This window comes from Chiloscyllium plagiosum, unplaced genomic scaffold (genome assembly GCF_037043375.1).
Source record: "Chiloscyllium plagiosum isolate Xiang-an unplaced genomic scaffold, Cpla_swu_hap1 HiC_scaffold_4, whole genome shotgun sequence".
NCBI lineage: Eukaryota > Metazoa > Chordata > Chondrichthyes > Orectolobiformes > Hemiscylliidae > Chiloscyllium > Chiloscyllium plagiosum.
Window position 1 is genome coordinate 84,123,544 of NW_028270142.1, and position 15,531 is coordinate 84,139,074.

The following is a 15,531-nucleotide window of genomic DNA, read 5'->3' on the forward strand; positions in this document are numbered from 1 at the left end:
AATGAGAAAAACAGCAAGTTCCCCTGAGAACTGGCTCCTGCTCAGCACAACACTCGCGTATTCTGCGAAAAGGAAATCACCAGAAAACCTGGCGTGTGTGCCCTTCACGCACCTTAACGAGGAGGCGACGTTGAGGTCATTTAACGGTCAAAGGGCAGCGTTTGGTAACTTATTACTCCTGCACATTCTAACCGGGCAGAGTTTTCTCCCTCACGCATAGACAGTTTGTGGGCACAAAACCTACAGGTGGCATCGAAGTACCGAGCGTGACCCGGGGTAAATATTTGAATATAACGTTGCCCCTCTCCCCGCCCCCAAACCTGAGGCTGGCTGGGGCTCGTGCCCCGGCGTGGGCGGGGCTGACCCCCGCTCCGCCCCGTTCTGTGCAGGTCAGGCCTCTGCTGAATGACGCGCGCGGGCAAGTGCGTATAAAGGAGCGCCCGTGGCGCGCGGCACACTAGTTGCTCGCTGCAAACCAAGATTCCGCGTTGTTGGATACTCTTCTTCTTCTTCTCTCCTTTCGAAGTCTGTGGTGGAGCCCAGTTTAAAAAAAACAGCCCCTTCATGAGTAACCTGTACAACCTGGATTCACGCTGCGTCTCGCCATGTTTCCCTCTGTTTTCCCTAGAACCGGCTAATTTCTACGAAGGGGTCAACGGTGGGGCTAAGCCAAACCGGGGTATGTGCGAGGAAAGAACCAACCTGGTTGAGCTGAACCCAGCAGGTGATATCTACGACGACGAAACAGCCATTGATTTCAGCCCGTATGTGGTGGAGCCGGTGACAGGCTCTCAGCTGGAGCTCTACAGTGACGACTTGTTAGCAGACCTGTTCGCCAGCACCAACAAACAGGACAAATCTCAACCCGAGTATGGCTTCCTGCCTCCTGCAGCCAGTCTGATGAGCTCTGTCTCTGGTGTACCTGCCTCATCGGGTAACCATTCAGACAGGGACCTTTTCACTGCTCAGCTGCACAACAGCTACGATCGACGTCTGGACTTATCTAAAGTGGTGGTTAAAGAAGAGAGGGACGAAAACATGGAAACTTCGCTACACAGTCAGATTGCAGCCTGCGCACAGACCACCGTACACTTGCCCACTGGCCAGCCTACTCCTCCCACTAGCCCGGAGCCCAGCTCTGCAAATTCCCACAGTAGATCGGGACCTGGCAAGGAAAAAACCAAGAAGCCCGTAGATCGACAGAGCTCCGAGTACCGACAGAGGAGAGAGAGGAATAACATCGCCGTGAGAAAAAGCAGAGATAAAGCCAAACAGCGTAACGTTGAGATGCAGCAGAAAGTCATAGAACTCAATGCCGAGAACGATCGTTTGCATAAAAAGATAGAGCAGTTGTCAAGGGAACTTGCGATTATGAGGAACTTTTTTGAGCAACAACCGAATGCTGCACCGTTCCTCAATGCAAGTACAGACTGTCGGTGACTGTTGAACAAAACTTAAGTAACATCTAGCAGACCTGATACCTCACCAAAGAATCAATAATTTTGTAGCAAATACTGTGAACTTTGAAATGCGTAGATATTTCTGGCCTCGGGAGTTCTAAACTCTCGAAATTTGTTGCAGACTGCCTTAAAAACTTTGCCATTAGCAACAAAGGCTGAATGTTCCTTAAATTATTTTTTTTATAATTCTAATTTTCTATACTCAAATGCATTAATGCAGCTAAGGTACATTTATATGCCACGATTATGAACTTTATATTTTTCATTTTAGTCAATGATTGGTAGAGCATGGTTGACGACTTTTATAATGACTGTATTTCGTTTTATGAAAAGAATCATTAAATACATCAATTTCTATTTGTCTAGTGTATTTGTTCAAACCTGTATTCTGCAGGGTTGGGCACAACCAAACAAAAGGTGAATGGAAAATTTTCAGCTGGCAGGATACCGGGCACTTTGCTGAGTCATACTAGGAGTGAGAATATACGTGAACACGTATTACTCGCCTGGTCGAAGAGTTTTTTTTGTAAATTCGATCATTGAATACTTGACTTACACTATTATGAACAAAAGGTAAAAGCTTCCAGCAGTAGGTGTCTATAGAGGAAGCTGAATCATCGTGTAAGTGATTACTTTTAAGTAGTATTAATTCTTAAGTGAATTTTAATTTAACACAAACTAAATTGATAGTCTGCTGTATCAGATTCCATAGTCACTAAATATTGCCTGGCAAGTAAGATGTAATTCACTATAATCCTAACTTGAGGTGGTGCAACAGATTGATCAATACCAATCTGTTAGTTTGGGATATTAATATTATCAACTATCCTGTTAAAATCTAGTTTTTTAAAAAGTTGGTTACTACTTCTGTACAAAATAGTTGACAAATATGTAAGAAAAAGTGACAAATAGAATTTTATCTGGAATTTGCAAGTACTTTCCATCCTTTACCATGCTTCAAAGTTTCAACTACCTTTCAAAAGAAACATTTGCAAGAATGCAAGTTTCCCCACCCCCCTTTTCAATGCAACAATTACTGCATTTTACTTGGACACTAGGAACTAAACCCAACATTTGAAACTCATTTGATCACTTGAAGACAAAAAAAATCAATTTCTGCAAGATTTTAAATAGAGGTCAAAAAAAAGTACAATTAGCAGTGCCAACTAATGGCTTATGATCATTTCCAACATTGAGTATATATGAAATAAACCAAATGGCCTGCCATGCTTTTGTCCACAAGAAATTATGCCTAGAAATAAATATCAAACAAAAACCATTGCTGAACAAACTCAGCAGGTGTGGGGACAAAGTAGAGTTAACATGGAGTCCAATTACTGCCAGGTCTGATGAACAATCACTGGTCTCCTACATTAATTCTACTTTCTCCCCATGGATATTGCCACACCTGCCAAGTTTTGCCAGCACTTTTGCTTCAGATCTACAGTATTCACAGTTTTTAAAAAATAAATAAAACCATTGTGAATATTTGCATCTGTTCTAGCACCCACAGCTAAAATGTCCATTCATGTACCAAGTTACATCCAGCCTTAACTATTCTAATATGGTAAGTTAGCCAGACAGATGCTTTTCAATGCAGTGATGTCAACCGCGTAGGTTCAGTTCCCACACTGATTGACGTTACCATGAGAACTTGCCTCAGCCCTGCCCCTCATGTGAAAATTGGTGACCTCAAGTTAAACTAAGACCAGTCATCTCTCAGAATAGCCTGATGGTTTTCTGGGACTATGGCAACTTCTTTTTGCATCCGCCTGGCTGGTCTCCAATTTTATATCATTCATAAACTTAAAAGTAACCTCTAATTCTGCTGCTCTGTTGTCCCATCTGTCCTTACAGCTATATTGGCTTCCAATTTATCAACTGTTGTATGATCATCTGTCTGTTTTTTCATTTTAAATACTTCCACCTGTTCAGCTGTCTAAGACTTTGCATGGTTGTGTGGGGTTAGAAACTCAAGGTACAAAGATCTTCAGATATATGCTACATCACGTTCAGTTGTCTCAATCTGTCTTTCTACTGCACTTATAAGTCTGAATGAGAGAAAGAATAAAGATATGAACAGGAGTGGGCTATTTCTACCCCTCAAGCTTGCTCCACCATTCAATATGATCACAGCTGATCATAGAGTTCAATAACCTAATTCCCCTCCCACTATATCACTTGATCCCTTTAGCCATAAGTACTTTTTTTTTGAAAACTCAGTGTTGGCCTCAACTATTTTCTGTCGTAATAAAATCCACAGGCTCACATTCTCTGGGTGAAGAGATATCTCCTTATCTCAGCCCTAGAAAGGTTTACTCCTAATCCTTAAACTATGACCCATTGTTCTGCACTCTCCAACTACTGGGAACATTTTATATCTAACCTATCTAATTCTGTTAGAATGTTAGAGGTTTTTATAAAAGCTGCTTATTCTTCTAGACTCCAGTGAATACAATCTTAACTGATTATTTCTCCTCTGTCCTGCCATCACAGAAATAAATTTGGTAAACCTTCGCTTCACTCCCTCTATAGCAAGATCATCCTTCCTCAGATAAGCAGACCAAATCTATACACAAGCTTCCAGGTGTGACTTTGCCAATGCCCTGCAAAATTCCATCAAAATATTCTTGTTTCTGTACTCAAATTAATTTGCTATAAAGGCCAACATACAATTTGCCTTCTTCAGTGCCTGCTGAACCAACATGCTTACTTTGTGCAACAGGTGACCTAGGACACCCAGATCGCATTGAATATTCCCCCCCTCTCAATTTACAGCCATTCAAATAGCAATCTATCCTCTCATTATTGTTACCAATTGGATAAACTCACATGTATCTACATTATACTGCATCTGCCATACTTTTGCACTTAGCCTGTCCAAATCACACTGCATCATCTCTGCATGATCCTCACAGCTCATCCTTCCACCTAGCTTAGTGTCATCTGCAAATTTTGAGATATTTAGTTCCCTTATCGAAATCTTCAACATTTACTGTATTGTGAATATCTGGGACTCCAATACTGATCTCTTCGGTATTTCACTAGCCACTACCTTCCATTCAGAAAAAGGTCCATTTATTCCTACTCTTTGTTTCATTTTCTATCCATGTCAATGCATTGCCCACATTCCAATGTGCTTTAATTTTACACATTAATGTCTTTTGAGAGAGTAACATTGATGAAACAATTCAATTTACACATGTAAACCAAAACATTAGTTTTAAAATTCTCATCCGCAAAGTCAAATTCCTCCAAGATCTCTTCTTTCCCTATCTCTGTAACCACAGTCTTACAACCCTCTAAGAACTTTCTGTTCCTCAAATTCTGACCATTATGCCACTATTGGCAGTCATGCCATCAGGTGTCTAGGCCCAAGGCTAGAGTTTCCTCCCAATTCTTTCCTGCTTTAAGTCACTGCTTAAAACTTACTCCTCTTGCCAACTTTTTTGCATAACTGTTCTAATATCTTTTTTGCTCTGCGTAAATTTTTGTTTGGTTATGGTCCTGGACATTTTACTTCACTAAAGACTCTGTATAGATGTAATTTGTTGGATTATTCTATACACTCTGAAAGGACTTCAGAAATACAACTAATAACTGACCTCGGTGGTGGGCAAGTTGTTGGAAGGAATCCTGAGGGACAGGATGTACATGTATTTGGAAAGGCAAGGATTGATTCGGGATAGTCAACATGGCTTTGTGCGTGGGAAATCATGTCTCACAAACTTGATTGAGTTTTTTGAAGAAGTAACAAAGAAGATTGATAAGGGCAGAGCAGTAGATGTGATCTATATGGATTTCAGTAAGGCGTTTGACAAGGTTCCCCATGGGAGACTGATTAGCAAGGTTAGACCTCATGGAATACAGGGAGAACTAGCCATTTGGATACAGAACTGGCTCAAAGGTGATAGAGAGTGGTGGTGGAGGGTTGTTTTTCAGACTGGAGGCCTGTGACCAGTGGAGTGCCACAAGGATCTCTACTGGGCCCTCTACTTTTTGTCATTTATATAAATGATTTGGATGCGAGCATAAGAGGTACAGTTAGTAAGTTTGCAGATGACACCAAAATTGGAGGTGTAGTGGACAGCGAAGAGGGTTACTTCAGATTACAACAGGATCTGGACCAGATGGGCCAATGGGCTGAGAAGTGGCAGATGGAGTTTAATTCAGATAAATGCGAGGGGCTGCATTTTGGGAAAGCAAATCTTAGCAGGGCTTATACACTTAATGGTAAGGTCCTGGGGACTGTTGCTGAACAAAGAGACATTGGAGTGCAGGTTGATATCTCCTTGAAAGTGGAGTCGCAGGTAGATAGGATAGTGAAGAAGGTGTTTGGTATGCTTTCTTTTATTGGTCAGAGTATTGAATACAGGAGTTCCTGAAGAAGGGCTAATGCCCGAAACGTCGATTCTCCTGTTCCCTAGATGCTGCCTGACCTGCTGCGTTTTTCCAGCAACACATTTCCATCTCTGATCTCCAGCATCTGCAGACCTCACTTTCTCCTACAGGAGTTGGGAAGTCATGTTGCGGCTGTACAGGACATTGGTTAGACCACTGTTGGAATATTGCATGCAATTCTGGTCTCCTTCCTATCGGAAAGATGTTATGAAACTTGAAAGGGTTCAGAAAAGATTTACAAGGATGTTGCCAGGGTTGGAGGATCTGAGCTACAGGGAGAGGCTGAACAGGCTGGGGCTGTTTTCTGTGGAGCGTCAGAGGCTGAGGGGTGACCTTATAGAGGTTTACAAAATTAGGAGGGACATGGATAGGATAAATAGGCAAAGTCTTTTCCCTGGGGTTGGGGAGTCCAGAACTAGATGGCATAGGTTTAGGGTGAGAGGGGAAAGATATAAAAGAGACCTAAGGGGCAACGCTTTCACGCAGAGGGTGGTATGTGTATGGAATGAGCTGCCAGAGGATGTGGTGGAGGCTGGTACAATTGCAACATTTAAAAGGCATTTGGATGGGTATATGAATAGGAAGGGTTTGGAGGGATATGGGCCGGGTGCTGGCAGGTGGGACTAGATTGGGTTGGGATATCTGGTCGGCATGGACGGGTTGGACTGAAGGGTCTGTTTCCATGCTGTACATCTCTATGACTCTAACAAAGAAACCAAAATAGACCAATCATTTCCAAGATAAGCAAAAAGAATCCAAATAAGTAGTTCGATGTATTTGTGCATAAATATATGAAAAAGTTAAGAAGGGCTCATGTCCGAAATGTCGATTCTCCTGCTCCTTGGATGCTGCCTGACCTGCTGCACTTTTCCAGCAACACATTTTCAGCATAAATATATGAACCACAGTCTCAGGGAATGGATTCTACTCACACAATGAGCATCAGAGGCTGTCTTGTGAGATAAAGATTTTTTTAAAAGCAATCAAATTAATATCTGCTGCTTTCATGTGTCATGTCACACAACAGCAGAGTAAAATCTTAGTTGGGCAAATGGTACATTGTGATGCTAAAGAGACCTCGGAAATAATTTACAAAATAGAGAAGATTCGTAAGGAATGTTCTCCTTCAAGAAATGTTGCTTCAGGTGGAAAAAGAAACTTGATTTCATCTAAGTTATCCAGAAGAAAATATAATTGCAATTTTGAATTAAGTTTTAAGAAACAGCAGTTATTTTTCCTTATTCCTCAAATAATCAAATATAAATTTTAAAATAAGTTGACACACCAGCCATCCAAAAGTTATTTTATTTACAATGCATCATTTATAAATATTTAATGAAATAGATCTTCACATCAGAAACTTTAAGAAATGCAGTTGTAGCTACCAATACACAACAAATGCTGATGACCAAGAATTTCATTTTCACTGAGTGTATAGCAAACTAACTTCCTCTAATCCAATCCAGCTTGCTGGCTGATGTGTTACAGAGCGGACGTAGCAGCTGAGAGGTCCCAACTCCTGGCCAAGTACACCGTCTACCTCATAGCCCTGTCATGAGAGATGTAATAAACCAGCCATTATAGAGAATATGCTGTTTCGAAAGGTAATTATTAGAGGAGAATGTATAAGATCACATTTTACATTTCACATTAAATAAAGAGGTGGAGGGAATTCCAGAGTTTAGGACCTAGGCAACTGGTAATAGCAAATTATTATATTTGGAATGCACAAAAGGCCAATATGAGAGGGACACTGATATTTCAGAGGGGTGTAGGGGATAAGGAAGCCATGGTGGAATTTGAAACATGTGAATTTTTAAATCAAGATGCTACTCAAATAGAAGCCAAATAAAGGTGAGCGAGAAGAGGGGTAATGCAACTTCCTGCCACAGCATTTTGAATTACCTCAAGATTATGGATTGCAAACGTAAGATATTAGCTACAAATGCATACAGATAGTTGAGTCTAGAAATAATGAACAACTAGATGAGTGTTTCAACGTCAGGTCAGCTGAGACAGATGTCTAAATCAAGCAATGTTTCAGATTGGCTGGTTGTGACAGGTTAGTTCCACAGGAGACTGCGATGGGCCCTCAACATTTTACAATTTATATCAATGTGTTTAACGAGAGGATCAAGGCACAGTGGTTACATTTGTAGATGACACGAAGATATCTAACAAAATATGCTGTGAAGCTACCATAACAAGGATGTAGAAAGGTTAAAATGAATGAGCAAAAAATCTGGCAGATGCATATTATGTGGGAAATTGTAAAGCTGATCATTTGGCAGAAAGAATAATAAAGCTATGTATTACTTAAACATGACTGACTACAGAAATCTGACATGAAAAGGGATCGAGGTGTTCTAGTGCATGAGTCACAAGATGTTGCTATACAGGTACCACAAGCAATAAAGGCTACTGGAATGCTACCCTTTAGTACAAGACAATTTGAACATTAATGCAAGGGTACAATGTTTCGGACACATAGATAATTGGTGAAGCCACATCACAATATTGTGTGCAGTTTTGACCTCCTTTCTTAAGGAAGAATATAAATGAGTTGGAGGTGGTTCAGTAGTTCACTTGACACCTGCAATAATCAGATTGTCTTAAGGGAAGATTGGACAGGCTGGACTTTTTCTTCTCTATAGTTTAAAAGAGTGAGGTGTGATTTGATTGATTTGAATGAAGTTTGAATAATCCTGAATGGTCTTGAAATAGTGGTCAAGGAAAAGATATTTACACTTGTCAAAATCTTAGAATTCCCTTCCAAATAGCATTGAGTGTCTACCTACAGCACATGGACTTCAGCATTTCAACAAAGCAGCTTATCACCACCACTTTCTCAAGGGCTTCAACGAATGGATAATAAATGCTGGTCAACCAATGACCCCCACATGCTATGAATGAATACATTTCTTTATATAAATTACTGCCATGTTGGAAGAAACACAGCAGCCAATATGCAAACAGCAAATTCCCACTAACAGCAATATGACAGGGCCAGGATATCTGTTTTTTGTGATGTTGATTGAGGGATGAACATTGTTAGGACACTAGTGATAGCTGCCCTAATCTTCACAAAATGGGTGTGTCTAGTAACACCACTCAAAAGTGCATTGCTGGAAGTGCGTGCAAGGACTGTTAAGTACGGACAGTTGGAAGCGATGCCAGATGTCAGCAGTCACTGACTTTCAAAATAGTTGTGTGGGAATATTTGCATCCACCCAAACAGGCAGTGGGGCCCTGCGTTTAATGCCTCATCTAAAAAACAGCACCTCCGTATAGTACAGTGCTCCATTTGCCCTGCACTCAAACATCAGCCTAAATTTTTATGCTCAAGTCTCAGATATGAACCTGGAGTCTGGTGATTCAGAGGAGAGAGTATTACTCCCAAGTGAGCTATTTAAAGTGATTTCCGTGTCAGTAGTAAGATTTTGTATGTTTAGAGGTATTTAGACTGAAATGGGAAGCCTCAAATTTTGATAATATCAATCCTTTTGTGAGCTAACTACAGAAAACATCATGCCATTCAGTAAATACAAACAGTGAGTCAGACAGTAAGATATAATTTTTGGGTAGCCTACTGAGGTGTATTTCATAACAGATCAAAATGTTCAAATTTCTGTGTTTAACAGAATGTAAATGGTTGACAGAAGTGCTGTCCAATTGCATTAAAGTAAAACGAGATCATCAGCTTCATTATTTTCACAAAACATGGTTCATAATGTTTTGATAGGTGACTAATTAGCAGGACATCCCTAAAATTATCATGTGACTATCCTCAATGTGCAAACACTTTGACACTTAATATATTCACTTTACGCAAGAGATGTGAACACAAATAATTGTGGTTATTATTGATGCAGTAATAAGTTTAAAAAGTTTATTTTGATTTTGTGGTTGTGATTTGGCTCAGGCTCAATGAAAGATGTGCATTATTATTACTAATTACTTGTCAAACACTTCTCATTGTGATGTTGTCTTAGGGCCACATCAGGTACTAAACATTCAGTAAATCTTGTTAAACAGTTTGACAGATGGATTTCAGTGATGTGCTTTATATAACTTGTTTCCTCTATTTATTGTTGTGGTTTTAAAATATCTTTCTGTCTGACTCTCTCAGTAGTTTCAAGGTTTCCTGTGACAACTATTGTCTTTCCTGATTTTCTGAATCCAAATCAACTATAATTTACGTAACTATTGGAAGACTGTCAAAAGACTGTCACAAGAATAGATAATAAGAACAGTTTTGAGCAATGTAATAAAGTAAAAAAAGGACATGGAAATTAACACAATTATGATTTCATTTAGCACACAGGTGACCTTGAAATATAAACATTGCACCCCACTAACACCGCAGCTTCACATCACAAGTGCATTCAGACTTGAACAGCCCTTGCAAAATCATCTAAGAAATCAAAATTTGCCACTATATGACAATGTTACAGAATAAAATCAAAATTAATGATACCTAGAAAGGGGTCTTTGTAGGATTAATTTATAAAAGTTCTTTAAATTTGTAATATAGCATTGACAAAGCCTTTCAATTAACTTGATTTCTTTACAAAAGTCTATACTTTCCAAAACAAAGAATGGAGAATCAATTCTGTCAGCTATTTGGACTAACAAAGTACTTTAGAGTCTGATCAGTCCCTTTAATAGGATTATGTTTGTACAGTAATTTCTAATTTAGAAGTACATGCACTTCTACCAATGCAGCAGTCACATTCAGGGAATGACAGGATTCTGGGTAATCCAAGATGGAGGACGGGAAAAAAACTGTGGCTATAAGAGCTGCTCCTTTTTTGAGGTATATAAAGTGATAGAGGAGATTTCCTCAAATTATAGAAGCAGCAATTACTGTTTTGTCTGCTGTTGCATTATTTTGGAACTTTGGGGGAAAAAAGTCAAAACAACGATTTGAAGAAAGGAGAAAGACAGACAAAAGGTAGTGAGCACGTGGTTAGTCAGGGAGACAGAAAGAAACCTTCACTGTTAAGTGACACAGTAGTGAATCTGCACAGTGACTGCTTTTGCTGTTTGAGTTCACGTATCTCTGAACATTGGAGTATGTCTAGGTAAAATGAACAAACAGTGAAATTCACAGCTGACCTTGGAGGAACCTGTGTGGGAGAGCTCACAGCACAGGAATAGATAAATGCATAGTTTTTTAATGTGTAACCTTGCTGTAAGTCTACAGTAGTGAGTAGAGTGGGTTCTTTCTTGATAATATGTATTATTGAAATCTGTCTCTTGATTAAATTTTAAAAATATAAAACATAAGTACCAAGTTAGCCTGGAGCAAAGTTTTTTAGAGCAAAAAGATGGTGCTATTTTCTGGACTGTAGATTGTGAATGAGAAAAGATGGCCTTTAGTAGAGTGATATGCTCTTCCTGTCGGGTGTGGGAGTTTAGGGAGAGTTTCCGTGTTACTGATGATTATGTCTTCAGGAAGTGTCTTTGGTTGCAAAACCTATTAGATCGAATGGATCAGTTGCAGCAGCAGGTACAGGCAATGAAGAATTTACAATAGTGTGATTGACAGCAGTTATAGGAAGGGAGAAAAGCCACAGATATAATCAGGTAGATGGGTTAACTCCAGGAAAGGTAGGACGGGTGGACAGGTAGTGCAGAGGTCTTCCGTGGCTATCCCCACTTCAAACAAGTATGCTGCTTTAGAAAATGTAGGTGGTGATGGACTCTCAGGGGAAGAGGACATCAAAGGTAATCATGTCAGGATTGCTGTCAGTGCCACGTGCTAGCCAGGGAAGCTCTTGTTTGACGGCATCACAGCTCTGGAGCTGCAGATGGACTCTCTGTATCTCTGACTAGAGTCTACTATCATAATCAGACGCTTGGAACTTAATGTTCCCCTCATTACATTAGAGCCTCTCTGGATCCCACAAACTTGGCTGTTCATGCTACCTTCCCCTGAGGACTCTTTAATTTCTCTCCTAGTTCCCTGAATTCTGCTTTCAAGACCTCATCTCATTGTTTTTAGATTAGATTACTTACTTACCGTGTGGAAACAGGCCCTTCGGCCCAACAAGTCTGCACCGACCCTCCGAAGAGCAACCCACCCAGACCCATTCCCCTACATTTACCCCTTCACCTAACACTACGGGCAATTTAGCATGCCCAATTCACCTAACCTGCACATTTTTGAACCTTGGGAGGAAACCGGAGCACCCTGAGGAAACCCACGCAGACACGGGGAGAATGTGCAAACTCCACACAAACAGTTGATGTCTATATGCACCACGTCAACTGGCTGTTTACCCTACCCTTTCAGAATGCTCTGCTGCCTGACCCAAGCACCTGGGAGGCAACATACCATCCGGGAGTCTCGTGTTTGGCCACAGAACCGCCTATCTACTCCTCTTAGAATAGAATCCCCTATTATGATTATGGTCCTACGAGTCTTTTTCTCACCCTTCTGAACAGCAGTGTCCTCCACGGTGCCATTATCCTGGCAACTGCTGCCCTCCCCCAATAGTATACAAAATGGTATACCTGTTTTGGAGGGCAATGACTGCAGGGGACACCTGCACTGCCTTTTGGTAACCCATTCACTGTCTCCCTCAGCAATTCTAATCTGCGGTGTGACCAATTCACTAAATGTGCTATCCACGAACTCTTCAGCATCGCGGATGCTCCACACTTAGCATCAGAGGTCTGGATGGGATAGAATTTGTAAGAAGCATCCAGGAGTTTTCTAGAGAAGTATGTCAGTAGTCTGACAAGGAACGGGACCATATTGGACCTGGTGTTGGGGAATGAGCCAGGCCAGGTGGTAGAATGTGCGTGGGGGATTTCTTTGGGAACAGTGACCACAATTCTGTAAGTTTTAGAGTACTCGGAGACAAAGATGAGAGTGGTCCTAAGGGAAGAGTACTAAGCTGGACCAAGACTAATTATATCAAAATTCGGCAGGAGCTGAGAAATGTGGATTTCTTCTTTTTTCTTCTTTTTTTACAGTGTGGAAACAGGCCCTTCAGCCCAACAAGTCCACATCGACCCGCCGAAGCGCAATCCACCCAGACCCATTCCCCTACATTTACCCCTTCAGCTAACACTACGGGCAATTTAACGTGGCCAATCCACCTGACCTGCACATTTTTGGATTGTGGGAGGAAACCGGAGCACCCGGAGGAAACCCACACAGTCACAGGGAGAATGTGCAAACTCCACACAGAGAGTTGCCGGAGGCGGGAACTGAACGCAGATCTCTGGCGCTGTGAGGCAGTAGTGCTAACCACTGTGCCAGCGTGCAGCTATTTGAAGGGAAGTCCACATTTGATATGTGGGAGGCTTTCAAAGATAGGCTGAAGTTAGTGCAGGATAGGCATGTCCCTTTGAAAACAAGAGATAGGAAAGACAAGATTCGTGAATCGTGGATGACAGGAGAAATCGTGTGACTAGCCAAGAGGAAAAGGGAAGCATACATAAGGTCCAGACAGCTAAGAACAGAACGGGCCTTGGAAGAATATCGGGAGAGTAGGACCAATCTTAAACGAGGAATCAAGCGGGCTAAAGAGCTAAATAACTTTAGCGAGCAGAATTAAGAAGAATCCCAAAGCCTTTTATTCATATGTAAGAAGTAAGAGGGTAACTAGAGAAAGGATTGGTCCGCTAAAGAATAAGGAAGGAAAGTTGTGTGCCGAACATGAGAAAATGGGTGAGATTCTGAATGATTTCTTTGCGTCAGTGTTCACTGAGGAGAAGGACATAATGAATGTTGAGATTAGAGATAGAAGTTTATTTACTCTGGATCACGTTGACATAAGGAGGGAAGATGTGTTGGGTAGGCTAAAGGATATTAACGTGGACAAATCCCCAGAATCGGATGGGATCTATCCCAAATTGCTAAGGGAGGCAAGTGAGGAAATAGCTGGGGCCCTGACAGATATCTTTGCAGTATCCTTAAACGCAGGTGAAGTGCCAGAGGACTGGAGGGTTGCTCATGTTGACCCCCTGTACAAGAATGGAAGTAGTGATATTCCAGGTAACTAATGAGCCTGACGTCAGTGTTGGGAAAGTTGCTGGAGAAGTACTGAGGGATAAAATCTATTTAAATTTGGAAAAGAATGGGCTCATCAGTGATAGGCAACATGGTTTTGTGTAGGGGTGATCGTGCCATACCAGTTTAAGAGAGTTCTTTGAGGAAGTGACCAAGGTGATAGATGAAGTCAGGGCTGTAGATGTCATTTACATGGACTTTAGTAACGCGTTTGATAAGGTTCTCCATGGTAAACTAATGCAGAAAGTGAAGTCACATGGTGTGCAGGGTGTTCTAGCTAGGTGGATAAAGAACTGGTTGAGCAATAGGACACAGAGAGTAACAGTTGAAGGGAGTTTCTTGAAATAGAGAAAGGTGACCAGTGGTGTTTCACAGGGATCAATGCTGGGGCCACTGTTGTTTGTGATATACATAAATGATCTGGAAGAAGGCATTGTTGGTCTGATCAGTGCATTTGCAGATGACACAAAGATTGGTGGAGTAGCAGAAAGCATAAGGGACTGTGGGTGGCACGGTGGCACAGTGGTTAGCACTGTTGCCTCACAGCGCCAGAGACCCGGGTTCAATTCCCGCCTCAGGCGACTGACTGTATGGAGTTTGTACGTTCTCCCTGTGTCTGCGTGGGTTTCCTCCGGGTGCTCCGGTTTCCTCCCACAGTCCAAGGATGTGCAGGTCAGGTGAATTGGCCATGCTAAATTGCCTGTAGTGTTAGGTAAGGGGTAAATGTAAGGGTATGGGTGGGTTGCGCTTCGGCGGGTCGGTGTGGACTTGTTGGTCCGAAGGACCTGTTTCCACACTGTATTGTAATCTAATCTAATCGAATAATCTAATCTAAAAAAAATCTAAAAGTCAAAGAATATAGGAGAATATAGATAGACTGGAGAGTTGGGCGGAGAACTGGCAGATGGAGTTCAATCCAGGCAAATGTGAGGTGATGTATTTTGGGAAGTCTAATTTTTTAAGCGAACTATACTGTAAACGGAAGAGCCTTGGGAAAATTTGATGAGCAGAGAAATCTGGGAGTTCAGGTCCATTGTACCCTGAAGGTGGCTGCACAGGTGGATAGAATGGTCAAGAAGGCATATGGTATGCTTGCCTTCATCGGACGGGGTATTAAGTTGAAAAGCTGGCAGGTCATGTTCAAATTGTGCAAGACTTTGGCTCGACCGCATTTAGAATACTGTGTACAGTTCTGGTCGCCACAGTACCTAAAGGCTGTGGACGCTCTGGATAGGATGCAGAGAAGGTTTACGAGGATGTTGCCTGGTATGAGGAGAGGCTGAGTAGGTGAGGATTGTTTTCATTAGCAAAAAGGAGATTGAGGGGGGACCTGATTGAGGTCCACAAAATCATGAAGGGTATAGACAAGGTGGATAGAAATAAGCTTTTTCCCAAGGTCAGGAATTCAACAACAAGAGGTGACGCGTTCAAGGTGAGAGGTGAAAAGTTTAAGGAGGATACACATGGCAAGTACTTTACACAGAGGGTGGTAGGTGCCTGGAACGTTTTGCCAGCAGAAGTAGTAGAGGCAGGCACGGTAGATTCATTTAAGGTGCATCTGGACAGATGCATGAGTAGGTGGGGAGCAGAGGGACACAGATGCTTAGGAATTGGGCAATAGGTTTAGACAGTGGATTTGAATCA

General features: G+C 41.6%; 2 protein-coding genes and 1 long non-coding RNA gene across 7 annotated transcripts in view; 2 read left to right on the top strand and 1 right to left on the bottom strand.

Annotated features, from left to right (window-relative positions):
• Positions 1-453: 453 nt before the first annotated feature.
• On the top strand, positions 454-1,817 carry cebpd (CCAAT enhancer binding protein delta). Its single transcript, XM_043688297.2, has one exon. The coding sequence runs from the start codon at positions 565-567 to the stop codon at positions 1,438-1,440; it is 876 nt and encodes a 291-aa protein (XP_043544232.1). The 5' UTR covers positions 454-564; the 3' UTR covers positions 1,441-1,817.
• A 5,332-nt stretch (positions 1,818-7,149) lies between these two features.
• Positions 7,150-15,531, bottom strand: part of spidr (scaffold protein involved in DNA repair) — a 284,198-nt gene continuing 275,816 nt past the window's right edge. For all 5 annotated transcript variants that reach the window (XM_043688286.2, XM_043688285.2, XM_043688288.2 and 2 more), the window contains one exon: positions 7,150-7,410. In XM_043688286.2, the coding sequence (XP_043544221.2) occupies positions 7,285-7,410 (126 nt within the window). In that variant the 3' untranslated portion in view covers positions 7,150-7,284. The remainder of the gene's footprint in view (positions 7,411-15,531) is intronic.
• Positions 7,277-15,531, top strand: part of LOC148150176 (uncharacterized) — a 55,894-nt gene continuing 47,639 nt past the window's right edge. Inside the window, exon 1 of the long non-coding RNA XR_015756995.1 lies at positions 7,277-7,465. This is a non-coding gene — a long non-coding RNA (uncharacterized LOC148150176). The remainder of the gene's footprint in view (positions 7,466-15,531) is intronic.

Bases quoted from the DNA above. Each gene is read 5' to 3' on its own strand.
- cebpd (XM_043688297.2), top strand. From the start codon at position 565: ATGAGTAACCTGTACAACCTGGATTCACGCTGCGTCTCGCCATGTTTC.